We start from the raw sequence: 27,034 nt of genomic DNA, 5'->3' as shown, positions 1-27,034 counted from the left end.
CCGCTCTTTACAAGCGTGGTGAGCTGAAAAGCATCTCAACATGCCGATCCTTTAGGTGGATGCACTACAACAGCAGAGGACTACATCGGGTTCCACTCCTGTCACCCAAGAACAGGAATCTGATGCTACAGTGGGAACAGGCTCACCAAACAGGACATGATTGTTGCCTGGTCTGATGAATCTTGATGCAAATGCAATATGAATTGGTGGCCCTTACCTTGTGTCAAGAGTTAAGGCTGGTAATGGTGATGGTGTAATGGTGTGGGGAACTGGGCCACCTTATGGAATCTGGATAGTTGAAGATTGGAAGAAGACCTGGTGATGTTCTTCCAGTCGTCCAGTTTGAGTGAGGGAACCACTGTAGCATCAGATTCCTGTTCATCTCTGACAGGACTGGAACCCGATGTGATCTTCTGCAGTTGTAGTCCATCCACCTCAAGGTTTGACATGTAGTGTGTTTTGAGATGCTTTTCTGCTCACTACGGTTGTAAAGAGTGCTTATTTGAGTTACTTTAGCCTTCCTGTCAGTTTGAACCAGTCTGGCCGTTCTCCTCTGACCTCTCACGTCAACAATGTGTTTCCGCCTGCAGAACTGCCGCTCACTGGATGCTTTCTGTTTGGTTTTTTTGTTTGTTTTTTTTGCACCATTATGTGTAAAATCTAGTGACTATTGTGTTGTGCAGGAAAATCGCAAGAGATCAGCAGATTTTGAAATACTCAAACCAGCCTTTCTGGCATCAACAGCCATGCTACAGTCAGCCCAGTCACAGAGATCAGATTTTTCCCCCATTCTGAAGACATGTATCTGTATGATCTTATGCATTGCACTGCTGCGACGTGATTGGATTCCTATTATTGCTGATGATAACATTTGTAATGAAAAATTGCAAGAAGCATTTTCACTAATAGTCTCAGGATTTTGGACCTCACATGGATCCGTACTTGCAAAATAAAGCGCAGTGGATGAGTAGCATTTTAAGACTTTATTGGGTAGCATTTACTATTGTACTAAATAATAATAGGTCATAAGTGGTGTATTATTTTGATATATTATTTAGTACACTATTATCCTATTTTGGGCATGTAGACATCTTTTGTCATGTCCTTCAGTTCGGTGTAGTGACCAATAGAGGGAGCGTCATGTTCATTTGTCCCGTGTGTTGATTCAGCTCAGGATCAAAGTCTCCAAAATTGCTTTCCAGTTTCACTTCTACTTCTCTTCATGCATTATACACTCTCTGCCCAATGTGCATTTCCGAGAAATTGTGATCTCTGTAATGTTTACAGTTATGCGTCTTTAGATTTGTTTACTACTTCCAGTTGTGTTTTTAAAGAAAAAGCAACAAGACGTACAGTATACTTTCTTTCAATCATAAATCACATTGTATTTTCAGACTACCTCAGCTTGCACTTTTGAGAATAATAATTATTTATGAATTTGCCAAACCTTCACCAGTGTAAACCTGTGCATATTTTAAACTCTGTTTCATGTTGTTCTAGCTGTATCGCCATCATGTTAATAAGCTACAGTTTATATTTCCCATGCACATGCACTTGTAATTCTCGTAGTAGTTGTAGTATTAACAAAAATAATAAAAGATAAAGAAGAAATGTGTGTAGTAATAAAAAATGTAGCATTTTAGCTAAAAGGCTTTTAGTTTGTAGGAATCTGTGAAGCTCTTTTCAGCTAAATGTTTATGGTCCCCAAGAGCTGAACAAAAAAAAGGTCAAAACAGTTTTTATAGCTTCCACCACTTTAGTAGTAGGAGAATGATTAACTCTTTTATGGCACATTAGAAACTTAGGACGATCTGAAGAGGAAACAGGTTAGAGGTGTAGCCAGAGGTGTATTATGCTATACGCAAGATATGTGCATTATTGTTAGTTCCAGAATTATTGGCACTTTTTGGTAAAGATGCTTCATTTTTATTGAAGTCAGTTTATTCTAAGAAAATTAAAAAACAAACCATGAAATTATCCAACCATGTGGCAGCAGAACAATGCATAAAATCATGCAGATGCAGGTCAAGCGCTTCAGTACCCAAGACTTCAGAATGGGGAAAAAAATGTGATTTCTGTAACGTTTGACCATGGCTGAAAATTTTCTGGGATTTTCATGCACAACATTCTCTACAGGTTACACAGAATGGTGCGAAAAACAAAAAACACCCAGTGAGCAGCAGTTCTGCGGACAGAAATGCCTTATTGATGAGAGCGGTCAGAGGAGCATGACCAGACTGGTTCGAGCTAACGGAAAGGTTTAAAATAAGGTTTTTTAAGGTAACTTAAACAACTACACTTTACAGCCGTGGTGAGCAGAAAAGCATCTCAACACGCCGAACCTTGAGGAAGCTGGGCTACAACGGCAGAAGACCACATCAGGTAGCACTTCTTTTAGCCAAGAACAGGAATCTGAGGCTTCAGTGAGCACAGACTCATCCAAACAGGACATGATTGTTGCCTAGTCTGATGAATCTCGATGCAAATGCAATATGAATTGGTGGCCCTAACCTTGTGTCAAGAGTTAAGGCTTTTAGTGATGGTGTAACGGTGTGGGGAACTGGGCCACCTTATGGAATCCATGCCACTAAGAATTAAGGCTGTTCTGAGAGCATTAGTATGGTGTGCATAATAAATGGCACCTGTGCATTTAGTACTTTATAATCCTGAATCTCCTATAATGTATGATGAGATTACAGACCGGGAAACTGAGGAGATCACTCCTCAATACAGAATGTCTCCAGATCCTCCAGAGAGAGTCCTTGATCCTATCTTGTGGACTCTCCTTTTCAACTCATTCTACAATTTTCAATCCGTTTATAGGTCAGGGGACTGGGACGGCCATGTCAAAAGCCTGACTCTGGGGACAGTGAATCATTTTTGTTTTGGATAATTGTCCTGCTGGAAGATTCATATGACCCAGTCGTAACTTCCTGGCAGACGCAGTAATTTAAAATATCCTGCTCCTGCATGGAGTCCATGATGATATGTATCATAAAAAGGTTCCCAGGGCCTTTAAGGTATTTTCCGTATAACCACCATACTTTTAATGCCAAACCCACGTGAGTGTTTGGTGCCATTTTAATAGCCGTTGCCTGATTTATGAAGGTCAGCACACTTGTCTCATTACCTTTATGTATTCGCTAGTCCTTCCCATGGTTGAAGAATGTCTAAGGGAATTTAGCTTTTGTGTCAACTCATATTTATATCCCAGTTCCGAGGTTTAGGTGCGAACGTGCTTCGGTTACATTTTGTTCATGACAAGTACCAATAATTGTGAATGTGCTTTTGTTAAAAAAAATGTATATGTACCTGTATATCATCCAGGAGACTGTGTTGAGCGCTTACAGGGTTTAAAGTGTGTATATTTATAACACACCTGTATCGTTACCTTGTTGAAAAGCCTCTTTTATTGTGCAGTGAAGCTCATCACGAGGCAAGTTTTAACTGGATTCTCAAGTTGCTCTAATCACTTATAAGGCCATAGGAATGAACAACGAACAGTTTACAACTCATCAGTCAGGACGTAACACAAAGAGCTTGACTTTTCCTCTTAAGAAATACATACCTGCACTGATGTGTCTCAAAAGTGTCTGAAAGAGAAAACAAAAAAAAGAGAGAGAGAAGAAGAAAAAGAAAAAATAACAAGGGTGTAGTTGTTCATTCATCTTATAATTGTCATGTTTGGCTATTGTACACATGCTACAGTGTATCAGTGTATCACTATAACAACAAGGGTGGCTCCACACTTGACTAATCACCTTTTATTGTTTGCGGAATCTCATCAGTAAACCATTTTGGCAGATGGCATAATTATTATTTTCACTAAGCTAAGCCCCGCTCCACCCAGCTGTGTTCTTCTTCAAACTGTCTAAGCGTTTGTCCATTTGTCCTCTACAAACCAGTTCACTGTTTTATCATATTCAAAAAGTTCAATAAGTAAAGTAGAATCTTTTCATCTCATACTTGTCTCAAGGCATTTCATTTTTTTAAAAGTCAAATTATTGCATTTTTAAAAAATTTATTGATTTACAACACCACAGAGTGGAACGAATTCATTTTAAAACCAAATTCAAGGTTATGGTAATAATTAACTCGAGTTAAGGCAATCAATCAGTCCTTTAATACCTCACTAAGTTGGCTAAGAAACTACTTGGAGACTTCGCCATTAATTTTCAGTCGAGAAGACTTAACAAAAGGCTTTATCGCATTTATTTCATCAGAAATATCCTTGAATATCTCCTAGTAGATTCACTAAAAAAGTGAAGATCACAAATATGCAAATAAATAAATAAATAAATAAATAAAATAAACACCATTCAGATTACAATGTTTGATTTGTGTTTTTATTTTCAAGAATTTCCATATTCAAACAACAAAATACAAAATGATTCGTGTCCATCTGTGCTATCACAACGGACCAACTCATACCTGTTCAAAACAACTCCCGTTTGTTCATGATAAAAAGAGAATCAGCTTAAGAGAGAACAAATATTTACAAGCTACTTTGAGTTTAACTACATTATGTACAGTAAGTCATGGTGCATCAGAGTTCCCTCCGTGCCGTACGTAAAGGAAATGTACACGGGCACACGGAAAGCTTGAGGAGGAAGTGCTTAAAAGCAGGGATAATAAAGATGAGCAATGGTGTTCGAGGCACTCTCGTCGAGTGTACAGATGAGATTTGTTCTTCCGGTATTGACCAGAGTTAAATGTGATGTCACTTCACAACAGTTGATAAAATGTTCCAAGGAATTTCATTTCACATACGCAAACCACTTGTCGTTTGTTTGTACAATCTTATCTTTTTTTCTTAATAATTTGGCACATACACTGTGACATGATAACCGGGGCTTTGATATGGGACAAATGACACAGGTTGGTCAATAATTAATATAGGCATATTTAGCATTGTTAAATACTTGGCTTAAATCCTGCACGTAATCTCTTTAACATTATACTATGAGAAGAACACATTGATCTGGTAGAGCTGTCGTTTCTTGCTCAAGCTACTCATAAAATGGTTTGTTTCCATGGATACGAATGTCTGAGAAAAGCAAACATTACTCAACTGTGTACTCTCAACTCCTTAGCAAATAAGTTGAGATTCTTATACAAGAGAAGTAAAAAAAAAAAAAAAATCCCAATATAAACAGTGTAGGTTAGACTCATCAATGAACAATGACCTATCCTGCTGTATTAACTTGGGAAATTCCACAGAAACAATGATCAAATTTTAAGCAAAACCTGTTTTCACAACCATTTCTGCTATAAAATAGTACTGACACCTTTCAGACCAAAGTGGAAAAGATTTCAGCTACAGATTTCACAACATATTATACACAGAGCACTCAGATACATACAGTATATACAGTTGCACAAATGTAATCTACAAATAATAAACTCATTTCTGTGGATTCCACTCCATTGTCTTCCTTGAAGCAGTCTACTAGTCCTAGAGCTAAAATGGTGGTCAGACAGAAATTGGCAGCTCTTTTTTTTTTTTTTTTTTTAGAGAAACATGTTTGATCTTTGTGAAGATGGTGAAACATATACATGATACAAATATTATAAAAAGTTTTTTTTTACAAAAAAAAAAAAAAAAAGGGAGGAGGGGGAGGGATGGGGGGGGGGACAACTCAGTTTTGGTGCCTCTTCATGTGGAGCGCCAAGTGATCCGAGCGTGAGAAGCATCGGTTACATGCGACACATTTGAAGGGTTTGGCTCCCGTGTGCTTTCTGTAGTGCCTTGTGAGTTCATCTGAGCGGGCAAAACGCCAGTCGCATCCTTCCCAAGTGCAGCGGTATGGCTTCTCGCCTGAAACATAACAAAAAAAAGAAAGTTTTCTATAACAGGCTACGATACAAATCTCTGCTTTGATCAGATGGGCCAAACAGGAAGTTAGTAGCTGAAAAGTCCCACTGACATTTATCATCTATCTCACTTGAAGAAGAAAGGAGACTGTAGTAGGAAGTGGAAAAATATTTCATGACCATAATTTTATAGGTTCTGTCTTAACCTGTTCAGTCTTAACCTTTGTACAAAGGTCACGATTTGGCCTTTACTGTAAGCACGCTGGTGTTATTATGCATTCATTATGCATGACGAAGATTAAAATGATGACGTTACTTCAGCTATCATATAACGATTGTATAGACTAAGCAACTGGCTACACAATTTGAAAAAATAAACCAAAGGTATTTATAAAATATTTAACTGTTCCTCATTGTAAACATAAACACACACACACACACACACACACACACACAAGCTGTGTCAGATCTCAACATCTGGGAAAGTTCTGTTCTGAAGTCTACAATCCTGCTGACTCGATCCCTCGGACCACCGAAAGCTAACAAACGGGTTTTTAGCTGATAAGATGCTGACGGGGTTTCCCTCGAAGTGCATGTCAACAAGTACATGCTCAAAAAAAAATAATAATAATAAATTTTAAAAAAAAGCACGACTAAAATGGCGATATGATAAAGCTCGTCTAAAATGCTAAAATATGGGCTCTATTTAAAAAGCTTGTGCGAGTTACACACAGGCAAAAAGTTAAGTGAGTCAGAGTCTACATGTGATAGCCCAATGTTAAGTCTCTTATGCTATCTCAAGTGCTATGACCTGCCATATTTATCTTACTCGTTATTCACTCGTTGGTTATATATGACAGAATTTTACGCAATAAGCCAACCTTTCATCAGATTACCTCTAGTTGTATTTTCACCTCGGTAAAGTGTTGTTTTCTGGGGTGTGTCTCGTAAATATTAGCAGCTTCTTTTGTACTATATGTGGAATAGTTCAGCGTTCTTTACCCGATAGCACACATTTATTTGCAAACATTTGAGTTCTGATAACGAGAATTCATTTAGCTTGAGAGTAGCTTAATGCATTCTACGCTGGGTGAAAATGTTCAGGTTTAAGCCCCTTTGGGGTCAAATGTTTATTGGAGAAAGAACAGACCTGCAGGTTGGCGTGCTAACCATGGACGGTTGGTGTTAGCAGGTGTATTTGTTTAAACACTGGACCTGCACTTGGGGTCAAAACCATTATCTCTAGCTTCCCTCTTATTGCAGCACTTAGAAACACAATGAACCTTCATGAGAAAGGAGCAACAAACTCTTAACAAGCTAAAACACAAGGAGAGAACACTTCTAATAGTTTGCTTTCGTCTCTTTAAAGTGATTTTACTACTTTGTCGGATCGTACGGACAAAACAGAACTGACTAACATCTAAAAAAGTTGGCATGGGATATTAAAGACAATGTCAATGCTGTCCTCTTAAAAACTATATGAGGTTTACTCACAGAGATGGCCAATTTTATGGAGGTTTTACTCAACAAGATAAAAAGTACATACTCCTAGAGCTACTCATGTAAACATGGAGGACTTTAACAACGGTTTCTGTTTGAGCAGGGTGGGCAAAGCTGCTAACAAGATAATAAGGTTCTCTGCACAAAAAAAGAGGGTTGAAAATAATACCATGCCTAGGTCAATGACAAGTTTAACTTCTTAATAGTGCTAGGAACATTGACTAATTCCAATGTTTATACACCCTCCAATCAAACACTAAACCCTTCTAGTCACCACAGGCGACGTGTCTGACATGTTACACCATCAAAATTCAATTCTGTTATCAGTACTGAGCTAGACAACGATAGGGATCAACGATTGGGTCAAACCTCAACAAGAAATGAAAGGATGTCTCGACCATCATGACATGAGTGAATGAACCGAAGGTCCAAATCTGAACGTATGTATTGTACGTACACATGATGAAAGAGCCTATCAGATGGCACTCTTTCTCAGATACATCTCACTTAAACTCACACTCAGTCACCAAAGATGACAATTTCACTAAGGAATTGCACAGTATCAGGAAATGCCCGGATCGTACCACTTCATCCCTTAAGTCAGCACAGGCGTATTTCTTTAATTCAACAGGACAAAGTTGGCTAACTTATGACCTGATGGATAATGGATCATGGATATGCATTCGATATTTTGCATTTGAACATCTGCAAATTCAGTGGATTAAAAAAAAAACCAAAACATTCCTAACTTGGCACTAAGAATGAATAGGGACATCCTGAACCTAGAGTGTTATGACCTTAGCCTCCAGTTTCTGTCATTAGGCATAACAAAGCAACAATGCCTGAGGGTAAAAGGGAATCCTTCCACACCAGTTACCATTCCCACAATAAGACCAAGAGAGGGGCGAGGGATTATTTCAAGACAATAGCATAGGCGGTGCTTCGATAATCTTACGCATCACTAGACAGCAGTTGTGGCTTACTGGGGTGTACTTTGCTGGAGCCATTCTGCCTTTTCTGGGGTGTTTTGAGGGGTAGGTCTTATTCTCAGTCTCAGTCTCAGTCTGAGAAGCAGAGGATCTACTAGGTTTCATCTTATGCACAGTGAAACTACAGCGTTCTTTCACCCCTCCCTCCTTAGGGCAGGCGCAGAAAAAAAAGCAGGAGGAACAGGTTTTTCCTCCGCTACTCGATGATTTCCCCCTTGGGGAAGCGTGCAGGGCTTGTACGGGCACGCAGACATAATGTGCATAAAAGTGAGAAATGAGAGGCAATTCATCTCTCCCTCCGCCTCTGTCTTCTCATTCTTTTCACCGTTTCCCCGGGCCATCTTCTCTGTTGATACATCTAAGGGCTTTGTGTTGGTGGTATATTGCATGTGGTCAGGCAGTTACAACCGTCTCGAATGCAGCTTTTCAGGTTTGTGTATGCGTGTGTGTGTGTGTGTTTTTAGATTCTTACCCGTATGTGTTCTTTGGTGTGCTTTCAAATGGGAGCTTTTTGTGTAAACCTTGGTGCATCCTGCCAAGAGGAAAAAAAAAAGAACATGTTAAAATGTGGAAAGCTATTAAGCCACACCTTGAGTTTGTGGACAAAAAGTGACCCAGATAGTAAGTTCAGAGTGTACTGCATGACTACACCTCATCAAACAACACAATTACGTGTTCAGAGCTAACCTGGGAAGTCGCAGTGGTGAATCCTTCTCTTCTCTAGTTCGGGGTTATTCCTTCGGTTGTACCTGGGGCCAGTGAGAACGCCTTGTCCGTGAGTCATCAGCACAGAGTGAGGGGTCATCTGTGCCACCTTTACTCCCATTTGGGTCTGATAAGGCGGAGGAGGAACTGTGTTAATCAGCTCGGCTTGATTCTCAGGGCTACCTGGTTGTGAGTTGGGGGGCGAGGGCGGCAGGCTGTGGGGTTGTGCTTGCGGGTAGAACTGGTCTGGTATCACAAAGTCACCCGATGGTGTGGTCAGGGCCACGGCGTTCAGGTTAAGCATGGTCCTGCCCGCTCCGTTCACCTGCTGGCTGTTGGAGAAAGTCATGGAGGTGAGGTTACTGCTGCTGATGGCCATCTGGTATACCTGTGGCTGCTGTGGGCCAATGTGGAGCTCATCAGTGGTGGTCATGTTGGGCTTAATGAACAGGTTGTCAACTGTCTGTGGCACACTGAAGACAGACGTGAAGTTGGGGAGTGTCTGGATGTTGCAGGGCGCCTCTGCCCCAGGCTCTGTTTTGATCTGAGACACCGGTTTGGTTGGACGGTACAGCCCTGTGCGAAGATGGGTGGTGTTGGGTAGGATGACGTTGATGTTGAGGCTGTAGGGGGCTGGCTTTTCATCTGCAAAGTACTCGTCCACTACGGAGGCACTTTCCCTGCGGTACTTTTTGTCTGTAAGGGTTGGGGATGGCACAGGCCCGTTTTGGGGCAAATATTTATCCATCTCCATTGGGTTCTGAAAATAACAGACAGTGAAGAAGTAAGCAAGATGTGATTCATTTAAACTTTTCAACTTTAGTTCAAATCAGCAAGCTCTATTGCCATGATTACTGCACTAATATCCACATTTGAGTCCCTTTAACTTTAGATCAGCCTGTTCTGTACATAATAATAATTAAAGACCCAGTCTTTGGCCATGTCAGGAATGAGACGCCTCCCTTTAGCCCGTCTACCACAACACCTATTATTTGAGGAGAAAGGGAGAGGAGAGAACAACTCAGCTTTGCTAAATCTTCAAACATGGTTTGTAAGATGGTGATTGGTGACTTTAAAGCACTGTATACCATCAGATTGTCGCCAAGCATTTCCAGCTTTAATGGCGTACGGTACGCTAAATACAACAGAGGAACTGCACAGCCGTGCACAGCAGTGCACAGGAGTAAATAGCAACCTCATAGGTGTGGTAATCTCAAAGGAATGGAACAAAAAGCAAAACCAAAACAATGACATATGATAAGAAACCTGGGTATGAACATGTGCAAAAAAGGAACAGCACGAAACTGTATGCCTTGAGCAGTTTAGAAGTGTGATCGCAATAAAACTCTACTTCCCCAAAGGTGTGACACAAACAACATTGCAGAGTTTAAAGTAATTGTTCTAGGATTGCTCAACGCACATCTTTAAAATGTAGTTGTTATTTTACACACTGTATAAAAATGATAAACATTAAGGTAAAAAAAAAAAAAGAAACTTTTTTGTTACCAAAACACGCCAGACAAACAAAAAGCTGCTGGAAAGCGAAAAGATCCTCACAAAGACGTACTAATTTGTTTAAAAGCTCTCTGACTACGTTTGGTTCTTGACCACTGGCAGTCACCAGAGGACAAGCATTTCAACATTATCTCTGTGTATAGCTATTTGTCATGCCACCTATGTCAACAATGCCATATTGTTGACTCTGCCTTGGCAACCTACAAATATTAACTAAATACAGAAAACCTCATACTCTAAACTGTGAGGTCAGATACATATCATATGTCTATGTAACGCTCACAGTGCTGCTGGACGTGAAGTATTTATAGCTAGTTTTTTTTCCCTCTTGTGCTACATCAATAATGTCAGTGCCAGGACAGCAGCATTGGGGAAATAAAAACAGCTAATTAACTGAAAATGGCTTTAGAAGTTAAGACTTGGCAAAGAGTGCTGCGATTGTATTTATACCCAAGTTGGGGTAGAATTGGCACCTGAGAGAGTAACCTTGGCTCTTCCCACTTTCAGTCCAAAGTGCCCACTCCAAGCATCATGTCTTTATTTCAGAAGAACAGACAGCACCTGAACCCTGGCCCAAGATCCTACGGGTTAATGATTGGAGGAGATTTATGACTACGCAGTTATGTATGGCACTGGCTGATAACGAATGAAGGATGAAGAGCATGAGAAAATGAGAGGTAGAGAATGGGAAAACAGAGAAACTACAGTCATTGCCATTTAAAAAAAAAACCCTCCGGGTTTGCAAAGTATATGAGCATTAACCATTAAAGACGGCTAATAAAAAATGCAGTGAAGTATATTTCAAATCAAGCGATGTAAATACGTCATAAAAAAACAATTCATTTGATAAAATCCAGATCGCTTGCTTATTTTGTTTCAAACGGCATGGGGCTTTTCTTAGGCAGCCTCGATCACATATTAAGCTAACAGCTTAAAGATCTCTTTCCTAATTACAAAACAAATGATCTTGTCTCTGTCCTAATGGTCCTTTATGGCCAAAAGGAATGCAGAAAGATGGTCATTTATCTGCAATTGCCCATAAAAGGGCACTGATAGGCTTCTTGTCTGTTAAGCTGTGCAAGGATGGCAGAGAAGAAAAACAGAACCTTTGAAACGAAAAAGGATGTTTTATTGCTTTAGGGAAGACTGATAACAGTTGTTTTGTCTTTTTCAGGACACTTGCTTGGAATGGAGCCATTTTGGCTGATCTTCAGGACTTAACGCTGGAATGACCACACTGGCCACTGACTCAGACGGAGGGCAAAATTACTACAGGAAACGTGGCATGTCACCACTTTATACATAGATAGCACATTAGTCATACGTGCAAGTGAAATCTGTGAGCAAGAAGAGATAAAAGATCAGTCTTGTGACTGTTTAAGTCTATTGATTCTGTACTTTGTATTTTGGTCTATTAACACTGGCAGCATTTTTTTTTTTTTTTATCTAGGCTATATGACAAATAATAACAGGAATAATGTTAGATTTAACGTGAAGAAAGAAAGAAAGACATTTAGCACAGTGAACACAAACGTGCCAAAGAAGACTAAATAACATCCGGAAATCACAAGTATGAGAGCCACTTTCCAACATCTAAAACAACAGAACCAAGAACCGAAGACACTCCAAAAGCAAACAGCAGCAATAAAATGTGTTTAGCCTTTGTCAATTGGTAAAATATCAGAAATCCCTTCAAACACAGTAAGCAGCATGTTAAGCTTATGTATACACAATTCCTTGCTTACATCAGCTCTAAAAAATAGGCATTAAATTTAGGTACCTCAAACCTTGTATGTACTTTTTTTTAACAGGTTTCACCACATACTGTCATCTCCTGATGTCATAATCTTTCAGCACACAAGCCTTTAACCCAAAATACAATTTACGCCATAATCACCATCAGTGCAGTGTGTAATTTAAGGTTATCACCACAATGAGAAGCTATCCAGCTCATTATTCTGCTGTAAGGACCGGGCAATTTAGTGGCGGTGAAGAGTTTTCTCACATATTATGTATATGATGTATACAATAATAGTGTGACAGTAGAATATATGAATTATGGAATTACGAATGAAATAAGGAAAATAGAGAATTTATCCAGATATGTCTTATTGTATGATTATATTTTGCTCATATTTGTTTGTTTTTTTCACCAATTAAATTATTATTATTATTATTATTATTGTTGTTCTTGTTGTTGTTGTTAGTAGTAGTAGTAGTAAAGGTAATAGTATTAGTAGTAATTGATAAAATTGGTCAATGGACCACAGTGGAAATTTAAAAAAAAAACCTTCTTGTGCTATCCATGTATTCAGTGTGCAAAGTGTATTATTTTTTGCACGTTATTACACTTAATAAACTCAAATCAAATCAACCCACAGTAATATATAGAATGGTACTAGAAGGTACATTTTGCATTACACAGAGAAAACCAGAAAACCTGCAGTAAACATTACGCAGCAAGCCATTGCGCCTTATTGCGTCCAAATGGAACAGCTTTGGTGATCATTCAGCACTACAGGTGTGCGTTCAGATTTGGGGATTTTTCCCACTTGCTTAGTTCTAAGCAGGGTTGCCAGGCCCTGTCCCTGTGCTCCTCACCGTGGGTTTGACGTCCTCGAACACGGACGAGTCCTCCCCGCCGTCTGCGCTCGACATCCGCACGGGCTTCAGCTGCGTAAAAACCGCCCTCTCCTCCGCGCCCGGGCCGCTCACGGCCAGTCCTATGCTTGCCATCCTAATATCAAGGGGTTTTTTTTCTTTAAAAAAGCTGTTTTTTTGCTCCCTAAATCACTACAAGCTGTAAAAAAAACCCACACACACACACGCACACACACACACACACACACAGCGCCTTTTTTTTTGTACCGAGTCCAGGTGTGCGTTATATCCCGAACCCACCTTCTGTCAATCAGGTAGACTTTACCTGTTGTAAAGTAGCCGAATAGAAAGTGAACCTCACGACGCGGCAGCCAATCAGAGCAGAGAAGGAAAGGCGTTCTTATCCAATCACAGGCGTGGAGGTGGAACTCACCTGTGCAGTGAGAGCTCGGAGGTGTTTGCTTTACCTGAGGATTTGCGCCATTTTAAGGTAGTCAAACAAATGTGTAAATCTTCACTGTGACATATCAAGTAATTCACTTTTTAGTTTAGCTTTTTGTTTATCTGCTTATTTGCTTAATTTTTAAGATTAAACATAACAACACCAAACAGTGAAAAAGCACTAAACAAACTGTGTTGTTTATAATCTGATGATATGCCGTATGCAGATGAAGCCGTCATGGAGGAAATGCTCAGTTTGTAAACAACACAATTCCTCTCAGGTTGAGTGACGCTTTTCGTGGCTCCATCAATCACGTCTCTGTTCCAGTGGAGACAAGAAGGGAATGACAGGTAAACCCGTGTCAGCTAGGTGAACAAGTCTGTGGTCATTACAGGCTTCATGAAGCCCAACATTAACGTAAGCCCATCTGCTTGGTCATCATAACGTCATTTCACCTCTCGGATGTTCTGCACAACACTGACTCTTTCATCTCTTACAAACGTGTCTTTAGACGTTACCTCGCCTCCCTGTCTTTTCCTGGCTTACTTGTAGTGGCATGCAGAGTTGTTATTAGTTATGATACATAACTAATAACCAAACTTTTTCCATATGAATCTAGATGAAGTAACACAATGATAATGTAATATAAAAATCCATGTAGGACAAAAGGAAACTGGATCCTCTGCATTCCACTAGTCTTTGTGACGGTGTGTAGATACCAGGGGGCAGGATTAAAACAGATGTGGGCACTGCAGGTGGATGCATTATGCTAAACGAAATCACGGCCTAAGGTCAGAAAGGGCCTGAGCACCTGTGTCGAGGTCAGAGGACGTCAACATTTTTCCTATGACTCGAGCATCACCATTTGTTTTCGGGTTAGGGTTAAATATAACAATGAAACTGAGCGTGCTCCGTGTGAAGGGGCGGGACTTGATGACAGAAGAGCCTACTTAACTAAAGTTAAGTAGATGCAAAATGGCGGCAGCTGGACTACAGCCTCGAGGCTTCCAGTTCAAAGCGAGGCGCACGGCATACTCAGGTTTCATGAGCCTTTCATTTAGTCAAACATTATAGCATGAATTTACACAGCGCTTCCTTTTCATGATATCAGCTCTCATGTACTGCACTATATCTCTAACCCTGTTCTTTCACGTACATTATGAAGCATTTCATAAGCTTGTTCATGAAAATGGATTTTTTTCATTGCAAGGGAATGTAGGTGAAACTGAAATGCTTATGAGAAAACTGATTTAGTATTCAAATGAATGCACCTTTCTTAAGAAAGGAAACAGTACAGACACCATGATACTCATGGTTTTGATATCAGCATCGGAAAAGCAAAAAGTGGTATCATGTCATCTCTAGTGTGTATATCTAATATTCAGATCTGATACTATGTTTAACCTGGTCTAATATAGAAGTTCACTAAAATAAGAACAGGCTGATCTCTCTTCCTGGAGTTCATGGACCCAATGACAACTCTTGGGAGTTTAAAAATGAGGCTTATAAAAATGAATTTTTGTCCATTATGAGGGCAGAATGCTAACTTTCTAACGTGCATTCAATCTGTAAACTTCACACCGCATGCAAGCAATCAGCCACAATAAAAAGTACAGTCACATGATTTCAAACACATACACACAATTCCCAAGTGCACTTCATAACCCAGCAGTTATTCAGCGTATTTTCAGATGCCCGCTAATACCCAGACTTTCTGAGGTTTACAATGGTATGAAATTATTCCTGTAAAAAGTTTGCTTAGCATAGCACCAGTGCACCAGAGCTCCATGGAGTCATGTGTGTGCATGTTTATATGTGTGCGTGTGTAATAAACAAGCCAGTTTTTGCTTGGCTGGCTTTGTATTTGCATGGGGAATTGGTCGATGGATTGCGGCGGCTTTTGAGTATGTGGTTACCTGTGCTTTACCTGAGATTGCTCAACCAGCAGAGCTCAGGTTTCAGAGTTAGCTCATGCGCTCGTCAGAATATAAGCCTTGCTCACTGGTGTTCATTATGTGTCATTTGAGTACTATTATAATGCCACTATTTGTATTTCCATGAATATATGCAATATCCCCCATGAGAACTTGCTGTCTGCTGGTCATCTATTTCATCTGATCACATTTCGTGTTATGTCTATGAATTTATAAGCCAAACTGGTATACACAAGATCCCTGAGACCAACTGATTGTCTAATGGTCGTCTGTGTTTATGTCAACTGTTGTGTAATTTCTGTCAGAACTGATCCTCTGTATAATGTGGATGGAAATAGAAGAATGTCGCTGCACAACAGTATGCAGGCTGATCAAAAATTTAATGCACTTAGGTATGAGAGACTGTGTTGTAATAACTATCTGACAGTTGGGTTTGACCTTCTCACGGTGAATTAACTTATGCTGCATCCAACAATAATACTCATTAGCAGTCACGGTTTATAGATTAAGTCCCTTATGGTCACCTAAATTGAACTTTCTTGATAAAAATCTCCGATCTAAATCTAGACACTTAATCTGCTCTCAAGCAGTGATTAGACATTGATGGAAAACAGACAAGACATTACATGCTAAGGCACATAGATCAGCTGGGGCAGTAAACTTGCTAGTAAAAAAAAAAGCGAGAGAGAGAGAGAGAGAGAGCTATCATGCAAATTGGTGCACTTTGTCTTTTCAGCCAGACACATTCATTACACTGAATTGCTGTTCATATATCATTGGTAACGGTGGCTCATCAGAATACACAGCAGCACCACAAAAAGAAAAACGTCAACAACATTCTCTGTTGCTTTGTCATACAGTAACCGCAAAGGAGCTTCTGAAGTGCTGAAATAAGTGATGCATTCCGGGGACCAGAGAGCTCGCACTGGCTATGGATTTGAGAGCCAAATGTTGACTGAGGGAGGGTGTCCTTCAGTGCTGAATAGGGCCTGATTGTTCTCCCCGACTACAGCACATGTGTACTTTTCTATAAGCCAAGAATCAGCATTGATCTGAGCAAACCAAGCAGTGCTGGCACATAACTTAGCAGGCTAAGCATCCGTGCACACGCCCTGCCTCTCATTGTGTAATGACAGAATGGGCAGAATGACAAAAAAAAAAAAAAAAGCTCAACTGCTGTGGCCAGTATTGAAAGTGGAAATGTATTTAAGGGTTCAATAAACCACTAAAACATTCACATATGCCACACACACACAGAGTATGGATGGAGTCAAAGAAAATTCTCACAGCTTGTAAAAATCTCTCAACATTGCTCTCTCTGTGTGTGTGTGTGTGTGTGTGTGTGTGTGTGTGTGTGTGTGTGTGTTTTCATTCTATTTCCTTACCCAGATCAGAGAAGTTGTCAAGTCATGACACCTAATACTTTATTGACATTATGGTGACGGGAAGGGGTTGAGTAAGAGCGTGTATTATCAAGTTGCCTCGTTAGCACCGTGGGCGGCCGTAGAAGATTACTGCACTTGACTCAGCCCATGTGAAATGCGACTTAAGAAACGTGTCCCTATAACGTCCAGTTAAAGTACGCATACGCTCAGTGATGTCATGTTCACCTCAAACAAACTCTCACATCTCTAGGAATTCTCTTGAACTTCCTGAACCTCATGTTGACAGACATTTACATTCGACTTAAAATACTATACACTGTAGAGTCTATGACTGTAAGAATGAAATGAAAATGAAGGTGATAAACTAGAAGGAATTAATGAGTTAAAAGATTTCCAGTTTTCCGTACTGACTGCTTAGCTATTACCTTCATCATACAGAAACTTGGCAGGTAAGAAACAAGTGCAGATTTTACAGTAACTGTTGCAAAATGGAAGGAGAAAACACCCAAATCTGCATTAGCTTCTTAAAGTAATAAATACACCATAAATAAGTTTATAACAGCAAGCAAAGGGTTAAAAGGAAATCTAGTATTTGCTTATTGCACTAGGGAAACTGTGTGTGTGTGTGTGTGTGTGTGTGTGTGTGTGTGTGTGTGTGTGTGTGTGTGTGTGTGTGTGTGAGAGAGAGAGAGTGTGAGTGAGTGAGTGATATCCAACAGGATGTGGCCTGTATCTTTAAGAGAGGGAGTTTATAAAACTTCAAGTACAGGACTCCAGGGGAAATTACCATATTTGGGCACAGGAAGTGCTGGAATTCCTGTAGGTATGAAAGACGCCACAATAGAATGGGGTCAGAGGCCATCAGAGTTAGTGATTTACTGTATTCTATTAGTACACGCAATATTAACCCACTCAGTACCGGCACACCCAGACACAGTGTGTCATTCTGCTGTATTCACATATTTCACAAAAGATAAAAATGCAGTATCTGAAAACCTGAAATGCACTGTATTCATCAGGGCCATTCAGGCCATTTTTATTAAAAATTTTTGACTCTTTTTTTTTAAATGTTTTTTTTTTTTATTGCCCAGGTGCAATATATACACAAGAAGCCACTTACATAGTTTGAGATTACATTCCATATTTTTCATGCAGGATGTAGATTGTGTGTAGGGGTATACACTCTAGGTAAAAACTCTAGGTTGGTATGTAAGTGGGGTAAAAGTTAAGGAAACTGCAGAGGAAAGTTAAGGAAAGTTTTTATAGAAATGTTCTAGTTGATGGATTGATTGATTGATAGATAGACTTGTGTATGCATATCTGAAAAACAACACATTTACCAGGGTATTTAGGCCATTAGACAAGACAGATAGATAGATGGATAGATGGATGGATAGATAGATAGATAGATAGATAGATAGATAGATAGATAGATGTGGTAAAATTTAAGGGAAGGGCACAAAGTTTCTATAATAACATTCTAGTTTATGGATGGATGTATGGAAAAACAACATATTTACCAGGATATGTCAGGGTATATTGGACAAATTTATATTTTTTAGTATTCACTTACAAAGTTTGAGATTATATTCTATATTTGTATATTTTGAATGCATTTCATACACAATTGGATAGATAGATAGATAGATAGATAGATAGATAGATAGATAGATAGATAGAGATGAAAAGCTAACTGACATGTATAATCTTTCTAGAGACACAGGACGTTTCATACAAAAGTCCTCACATTTACATTCACATTTTTTACAGCATTTAGCAGATGTCCTTATCCAGAGTGATCAAAAACACATCATGCTAGATCACTAGGTCTGGGACTAAGAATATCATCAAACTAAAACTTTGTTCGGGGGTTAATACAGCATGAAAACAAACACACTAGTCAAGGGATTTAAAAAATAACTAGAATAACTAAGTGCTAGTTCATGTGCTTGGTGATAGACAGCCAGGCGAAGTTCATTCCACCACCTGGGAAGAGTTTTGATGCAAATGAGAGACTTTTGTCTGAAACGTCCTGTTTTTCTAGATACTTTGTGTACTGTGCTTAACTTTTACCACATCTATCTCTATTTACTTAAGTAGACTGTGGTTACATCCTGGATTCTTCCTTATACAGACACTTAATATTAAATAAAAATAGTAAGAATCAATAAGACATTCTTATGGCCTAATTTGATGGTTAAATCCATTGTTCTCACTTTTTTCCCAGCTTAATTCAGATGTTGAACTGTTGCTGCATGGGTATTCTGTTTTCTCCTGGAGATCAATTCAAAACAATTGTTGTAACGTCATTTGTGGTTTGCCTCTAAAGAGGTATAAAGCACCAGCACTGTTTAAAGAGGACCTGTATGACATGTCATCTGGTGTGCAGTAACTTGAACATGTCGTATATTACATCTCTCATGTTTGCAGAAGTCTCTTTAGATAATCCTCAACAGTGCTGTTGATGTGGTGACCACCTGTCACGTACACCAGGGACATTTTATGGCACTGAATATCGGAAGCCTTATTATATGTTGCTATTTGTTCATATAAAAGACAAAATGCGTGTATTTTTTTTTTAAATCATTATGTACACAATACACAACAGACAGTCAGAAAGATCACTTACTACTTACTACATATTCAAATATTTATGAAACAGTATTATCAATGTGTCTCATAGTATGATTACTGTTGTTTTTTTGTCCATTTCCTGTGTCTTCTTGAGCACCTTCAGGTGTCAGATTGTCCAATTGCATTAAGTTTGGTTTGAGACAAAAGCGAAGGACCAACTCTTCATTGTTATCCAATAAACACAGAACAAACATGTGGAAAAATTCCCACACTCCCAACTATAAGGAAGCATTTGTTTCCTCTACCAGCTGCAACCTGTTGTCTCTTACTCTCCCTTTTCTATGTCCAGAGTAGCCCAAGATTACACCAGAAAAAAGAAGCCATGCTGAACATTATCATCCATTACCCATTCAGCTGGAAATCATACAGCTGTTGTTATAGTTCAGGTAGAGCAGTGGTTCTCAAACAGGGGTCTGGGGACTATTGGGGGGGGGTCTGCAAAGATTATTTTTTTTTTTTAGTTTAGTTACAGCGGTAGAAATGACAACCCACCTTTATCAAATTTATTATATTTATTATTGAGTTCTGATAGTTCCTAGCCTGTTTAATACAAACCTCAATAACTCAAAACACGTACAGTGTTTTTGACACGAGTCTATAAATAATCTCAATTCAAACCTAGTAATTTCTGGAATAAAAAGATGGATGGTTCAGTTAAATAGCCAAGATATTATTTAACACATTTAAAGATGAGCCTAATGTTTGGATAATTAGATATTCGGTTATGTATGTACATATGTATGTATGTATGTATGTATGTATGTATGTATCCCTCATGGAAAAACTATCTGAGAACCTTTGGTGTACAGGAAACTGAGCCTGGATACACTAGAAGCCATGCAATTGCATTTTCTCGTTATAAATCAGAGTGTGTGTATGGATTTTATGAAAGTATTGCAATTCTTCGAAAGAACTGTACAAACCAGTAGTTGTGTGAACTAAAAACACACTTGAGTAAGAAGTGACTGATTTCCTGCATGGCCAGTAAGGGAAGTTCTCATAGTAATCTGGTGTAATCATGTGAAAAAAAACCAAAAAAACAGGAAGTGTGCTGGTTCTGACTATACTGTATTGTCTTATTTGGAAAATGCAGTTTTGCAATATGAGATGTTATCTCGTTTATTCTTTTAGACTTCATTCTGAAGGAATTCTCCTGATGCGTCTGTCTTCTAAACAGGAGCGGCTTGTGACCGTAGCTTTTGGTGTTGAAAGACAGCATTAATAATGACATAGCCTCAAAGAAAATTCATTTGAGAGGCTATCCCACTTGACTTATGCTATATGCTACTATCTAGTGAACTTTTAGAGTAACGGGATTTGACTTGAATGAGGTAAACTAACTAATTATGCATTAATTTTCAGAACGGAAACATGTGGTCTGGTTTAAAAGCCAGCACAGATGAACAGCCTAACAAAAAAAACGTCAAAGAGTACAATTTCCTTTAGTTGATCAAATGAGCATCTCTCTCCTTCACTGTTTAATTTGTAAAGAAATTTAGCATGCTGATCTTTCAGATGTGCAATTTATTTCTGATCACGGCTTTACTGAAATCAGACATTAGCATTTTACAAGCAATTGGTGCAATCATGACGGTTTGTCCTTCCTGATAACTGCACTCTAAAGTCACATTAACAACCTCGCTAGTCACGTAGCTAGCTAGATAAAACTTGCTAATCACATCCTTTCTAATCAGGGGAAACTATGGACTAAAAAGGACTACGCACAATTCATTTTGATAACGTACGTTCAAATGGAATTTTAAAAAAGAAATTCAACTGTGTTCGATACAGCAGGTGTGTTTCCTATCGCCACTGTCACAGCGTGCGAGATGAACTCAGAAGAGGTAATATCAATGGTTAACTGTCCTGTCTGCTGCTCATAAACCACTCATAAACCACTCATAAACAAAATGTACATAGAGTGGGCATGGGGCAGCATGATTCCTGCCCCAATGAGCCTCTATTAGCGCTTGTTGCAGTTCCCATTTTTGACCACTAGGTGCAATAATAGCTGTATGGATCTAAATGGGACAGTGAGCACGCAGCACCACAATTACGCAACATCTAGAAACGTGAGCAGATCAATGGAGCAATGGCTTATATCAGACAAATGGCAACATTTTTAAAATCACTGTCCACTCAAAAGAGGTAAATAGGTAAATTTCAATGGAATATAAAATGTATGGAGTTGTGCACGAGGACGTTATAATGATTGACATTTGTTAAATGGATGATATACTCTATACGGCTGGGATCTGCTCCACCTGTCCCTATGGATGAGCCGTTATTGCTACACAGAAACTCTGAACAAGCATGTTTAGAAATACAGCAAAATCCTAATGAAGTGAATGTGCAGACATGATGGAGCTTCCAAGCAGTTAGACCTTAAAAACCTACACCAGAGCAATATCGCACTAATTTCGCTCCTTTGTTCAGTGAACCGTGTGCACATTTCTGTGTCACGTGTAAACAACCACCACGTATTCTGCTACATAATAACTACCATGTTGCTTGACTTGCTTTTCCCAGATTTGTTCTCGTTAGAAAAATAGTCTGCGTTTGAGAAAATCCCTTTAAAGTCAAGAAGTAAACACCTAGCCGATTCAAAATCCTGAATTTCACGAAGTAAATAACGTTTCTATGCCAGGGATAGAGTTAAGAGTAAATGGGATTCGAGAGCTGAGCTGTCATGCTAACATCAACCCTCTTTCCCCTCCCTACATATTTGTTTTATTGTGTTGGTTTTTAATGTTTTTTTTTTCTTTAGGTACACTCTGATCCTTTGCTGAGTGGTAATGTTAAAAAACTCTGGTAATGTGAGTCCTCCTCCTTCTGCCCCGAGGCTTTCTAGAACCGAATTGCGTCAGGAAGCCAGATCTGTTAGGAGGGGGTGGGAGCACTAGCTCATACCTGTGGTTAGAAACTTTGCGTGTGATTTAAATGTTGGGATGTCCTTTTTGTTGTCTCCCAGGCAACCAGAGTCAAACAAGCACAATGACAGCGTCAATACACCACTTTGCTGAGCGAATGGAAAATTTATTTTGCAGTGAGGAGGGGGGAAGAGGCGAGGGAATTGCCCTGAGGGGTTCTCAAAAGAGTCGAGTCTCTCAAGCCGCCAGAACTCGAAGTGCTGAAAGAAAAACAGCAAGAAAAGCCATATGTTTCCTCTAATCACTCTCTTTCTCACAGACAGGCAGAGTATTTGTGTGTGAGGATGAATTATGTAAGAAATGGAAAGCAGGGACAGGCGGATTGCAGTCTGCCTTCTGGGACAGGATTTGTTTGAGCTAAAATGTCTAAAGTCGAACATAGTACAACCTGTTTTTAGTTTTGCATGATGCCATTATTGTCTTGGAGTTTCTGCTTAAAGACTCATTCGACTGGATGGACAGGTGTCTAGAACAAACACGGGGTCCATGAGAAAGTGCCGTGATGTGATGTGCGCCGCAGATTAGTTTTACGAAAGCTGCGTTTAAAAGAACAATGTCGTTCTGTAAAATATGACGTTAGCAAGTGAAGATATCTCCAATTATAGTCAAATCTATCTAGTGTTTTCTATAATAAGATTGCAATAAACCACATATAAGATTATTAGACCTATTTCTAGACATTCTTTTATTCTTCTTTTTATCTCCTTTTCTTTTCCTCTAGTCTCTTCTCCTCTTGTCTTCTTGTCTCCTCCTCTTCTCTTCTCTTCTCCTTATCTTCTCATCTTCTCTTGTCCTCATCTTCTCTTCTCTCTTCATTTCTTCCTTTCCCCTCATCTTCTCTTCTCTCTTCCCCTTCTCTCCTCATCTTCTCTTGTCCTCCTCTCTTCTCTTCTCATCTCTTCTCTTCTCATCTTCTCTTGTCCTCATTTTCTCTTCTCTCTTCATTTCTTCCCTTCCCCTCATCTTCTCTTCTCCCTTCCCCTTCTCTCCTCATCTTCTCTTGTCCTCCTCTCTTCTCTTCTCATCTCTTCTCTTCTCTTCTCCTTATCTTCTCATCTTCTCTTGTCCTCATTTTCTCTTCTCTCTTCATTTCTTCCCTTCCCCTCATCTTCTCTTCTCTCCTCCCCTTCTCTCTTCATCTTCTCTTGTCCTTCTCTCTTCTCTTCTCTTCTCTTTTCTTCTCTTTATCTTCTCGTCTTCTCATCATGTATCTTGTCCTCATCTTCTCTTCTCTTCTCTTCTCTTCTCTTCTCTTCTCTTCTCATCATCTTCTCTTCTCTGGCCATCCAGTTGGCATTTGACACATGAGAACGCCGAGCTATTTACAGCACCTTTACCTGTCACTGTTACACGACTCAGGTGTGTTCGTGTCTTGATGTATCTCGATATGGTAACGCCACACGGCCAAGCGACTGCTGAATAAGCACGGCATGCACAAAGCGAGAGGTAAACTGAAGCGCCGTGGAGCGTGCGACAGCTAGGCAGCGATTACTTTAGCAGCTGATCTTCGTGGAGTGACGCTGCCGCTCGATGGCCCTCCGTGTGGAATTTCACCTCCGCTTTTGTCTCGCAGCACGGGCACCGGGATGGTGTTTCCTCACTTTAAGTCCAAGGCCATTGTAGTACTACTGTGAGGTGCCAGAGGTGATAAATTATTTCAGAGCCATGCACCTTAAGGGTCAGCTTTCCTAAAGTCTGTAGCACAAAACATGGCTTGATACAAAAGACCTTAATGGTGTAAAAAAGAAGTCGCCTATACGAGCTTTTGATTTACTCCAGAGGTGTAAGTTTACTGCACAGGAATTTGAGCGATGTTGCGTTCTATATATAGAATGGACCTGAAAGTCAAGCCCCATACTAATCAGAGTGACAGTGAAACGGATCACTGATAACATGGCTAGGTCATCAGAGATGAGCCTATTTGGGTATTCAAGTCGATTGTAAGGTTGAAAATCACTAGACTATAAAACCATGTTGAGCTTAGCCCACTCGTTTATGCAAATTTCATGGCAGTACGTTCATTTCGTCTCAAAGATCTTGCACATCGAAGGACGTTCCAAACACTTCCGGCATTTTGTGTTTCTGCAGAAACTGAAAACGTACATTTCCAAGGAAAAAAAAAACTTTTTAGCATCCAATCAAGTTCATCCATGTAGAAAAACTGTCAAGAATCATGACTCAATTCATCCTCATCACAGCATGACCTTGTCACACTACACAATGCAGTTATCACGATGCAGCTATCTGTGTGCTCCTGAAAGTAGATAATCCACCAGACTGCAGTGTGGAAGTTGAGGATGAGCGTCCCTGGCCCTACCTCGGTAAAATGTTTCAGGATGCTGGAGTAAGCAAAACGTGTATAAAATGAGGCGTCTCTTTTACCTCTCTAAAAAAAACAGAGGTAATATTTTCTACTTTGCTTACATTAGCCTGTTTTCTTCGCTAATACCAGGTTAGACTAGCATCGATTCCAGTAACATAAACTGGCTAGGCAGCAAGTCAGATTTTAGCTAGTGGTAAATATTGGTTATTTACAGGATATTTTAATTCTGAATAATTCATTAGCAAACTATGTAGCTTTAGTCATGCACATGAGCAGCAACCTTTTGAGAGATTGAATGTTTTCAGGAAAATGGTGCAGTTTCCTTAAAAAGAAAAATCATCATCTAACAGGTTTAGGAAAGTAATAAAAGTATTAAACATTTACATTTGACTTTTTAAATACTTGAGTGGATTTACAAGTAGCAACTATTTTGCTTTCACTTGAGTACACTTTTTTTTTTTTTGTTAGATATTTCCACTTTTAATTTTGTAAGATTGAAACACTTTATCTACACTTTCACTTTAGTAGAATTTCCTTGTACTTTTTTCACTTCTGCTTGTCAGGTGTACAATTCTGCTGCTATACACAATTTATCAGCTCCATTGCAAAGGGACCCCCATAGGATGACCCCTGACCCCATTCTCAGCACGACTGTGACACTGACACGGCAGTATGTGTGTGTGTGTGGTGCTGGTATGAGTGTATCACAGCTGGGGTTTTAAAACACTGTACACTTGTTGGTCAGTTTATTAAACACACGTGTTGATGCTGCACATCGCACACAGGCAGTGGGAGACTATAACATTTTTAATTTTTTTAATGCATAGTGTTTGTTAATCTTCCCATTTGGTCTGTTGATTGTTACTCAACTCAGCAGTAATATCGAGGTGTTTAAAAATCCCAGCAGTGCTGCTGCCCCTGATACACTTCTGCCTGCACCACACACACACACACACACACACACACACACACACACACACACACACATTTGCATAAATAACAAAAAAAATCTGTTAAGATCTCTTCGAACAATGCATAGAATGATGAAAATCACATCTCTAAAAGGGTTTATTAATAGTTTTTCTTGTGTATTGGGAAGTCAGCAGGCAGAATCATGGTCACGAACAGCCAAAGATCAAATGATTAGCCAACAAGAAAAACAGGAACATGGAGATGGGTGAAAAGCGAAAAAAAAAAAAGAAAAGAAAAGAAAACACAACAGGAAATAACAAGTTCCAACTAAAGAGTTGGGAAAACCTCACAAGAAAAAGAAACTATTGTATTTAAACATCTCGCAGAGTTAGAGATAAACAGGAAGCAGGTGAGGTTATTCAGGTGAGGGCTAGATTCGGAGCGGGACGAGGAGCAGTGGCTCCTGGATCAGCAGTGGCCCAAGACGTGACACTCAATGCACTAATGTCATTATGTGATCATTCATTTTGCACCAACTAACACATCAGATATTCAGCAAATGCAACTTATTCACATTACACATGTTTATACATAATTATGGGGTGCCATGGGGTGTCTCTCCTCCTCCTTTAAACCATCTTTCCTCTTCTCCTGTCTTCTCTAGTCATATCTAGTCTCTTCTCTTTTCTTAATAAATAAAATGTAATACTCAAGGAAATGATCCTTGTCAGGGTCTTGGTGGATCCAGAGTCTATCCTGGGAACACTGGGTGTGAAGCAGGAATACACCCTGAATGGGATGCAGAGCACCATGCACGCACACACACACACACACACACACACACACACACCTGGGGCAATTTATCTTAGTCAGTCCACCTATCGGCATATTTTTGAGAGGTGGGAGAAAACCAGTGAACCCAGAGAAACCCATGAGAGACAACATGCACAGAAAGTCCACATTAACCCAAGCTCAGGGTCGAAGCAGGGACCCAGAAGCAGCAACACTACCCACTGAACCAATATCTTTATTGCTATCGGGTGACCCCTGTGATTCAATCCCGGCTTATGTACACCTTATCAACTACAGACTGGAACAGATACTCAGTAAAAGCTTTACTGTGTCACGTTTACCTTTGTGCATTGTTTCAGATCACGTAAAAATAATATTTCAAGTCACTTTATGAACAAGGTGAAATATACTCAAGTAACTGTACTTTGTTAAGTACTATTTTGCAAGATTTATACTTTGCTCAAGTATTATTGAAATGTTAGTAGTTGAAAGCTTACCCAAGTTAACTTCCAACAAAAAACAAAAATTCAGAATACTCATTACAAATCTCAAATGCCA

The 27,034-nt window shown here is 39.5% G+C and overlaps 1 protein-coding gene across 1 annotated transcript; it reads right to left on the bottom strand.

Moving 5' to 3' along the window:
* Positions 1-4,318: 4,318 nt before the first annotated feature.
* On the bottom strand, positions 4,319-13,437 carry klf5l (Kruppel-like factor 5 like). The gene is made up of 4 exons (XM_026938310.3): positions 13,125-13,437; positions 8,991-9,768; positions 8,776-8,835; positions 4,319-5,818 (listed from the first exon to the last, which is right to left on the bottom strand). Exons 1-4 carry the CDS (start codon positions 13,257-13,259, stop codon positions 5,640-5,642), a joined length of 1,152 nt encoding a protein of 383 aa, XP_026794111.1. The 5' UTR covers positions 13,260-13,437; the 3' UTR covers positions 4,319-5,639.
* Positions 13,438-27,034: the final 13,597 nt, after the last annotated feature.

Source organism: Pangasianodon hypophthalmus, chromosome 15 (genome assembly GCF_027358585.1).
Source record: "Pangasianodon hypophthalmus isolate fPanHyp1 chromosome 15, fPanHyp1.pri, whole genome shotgun sequence".
Taxonomy (NCBI): Eukaryota; Metazoa; Chordata; class Actinopteri; order Siluriformes; family Pangasiidae; genus Pangasianodon; species Pangasianodon hypophthalmus.
The sequence above is the reverse complement of the archived record's forward strand: the minus strand, read 5'-3'. Positions and strand labels throughout refer to the sequence as shown.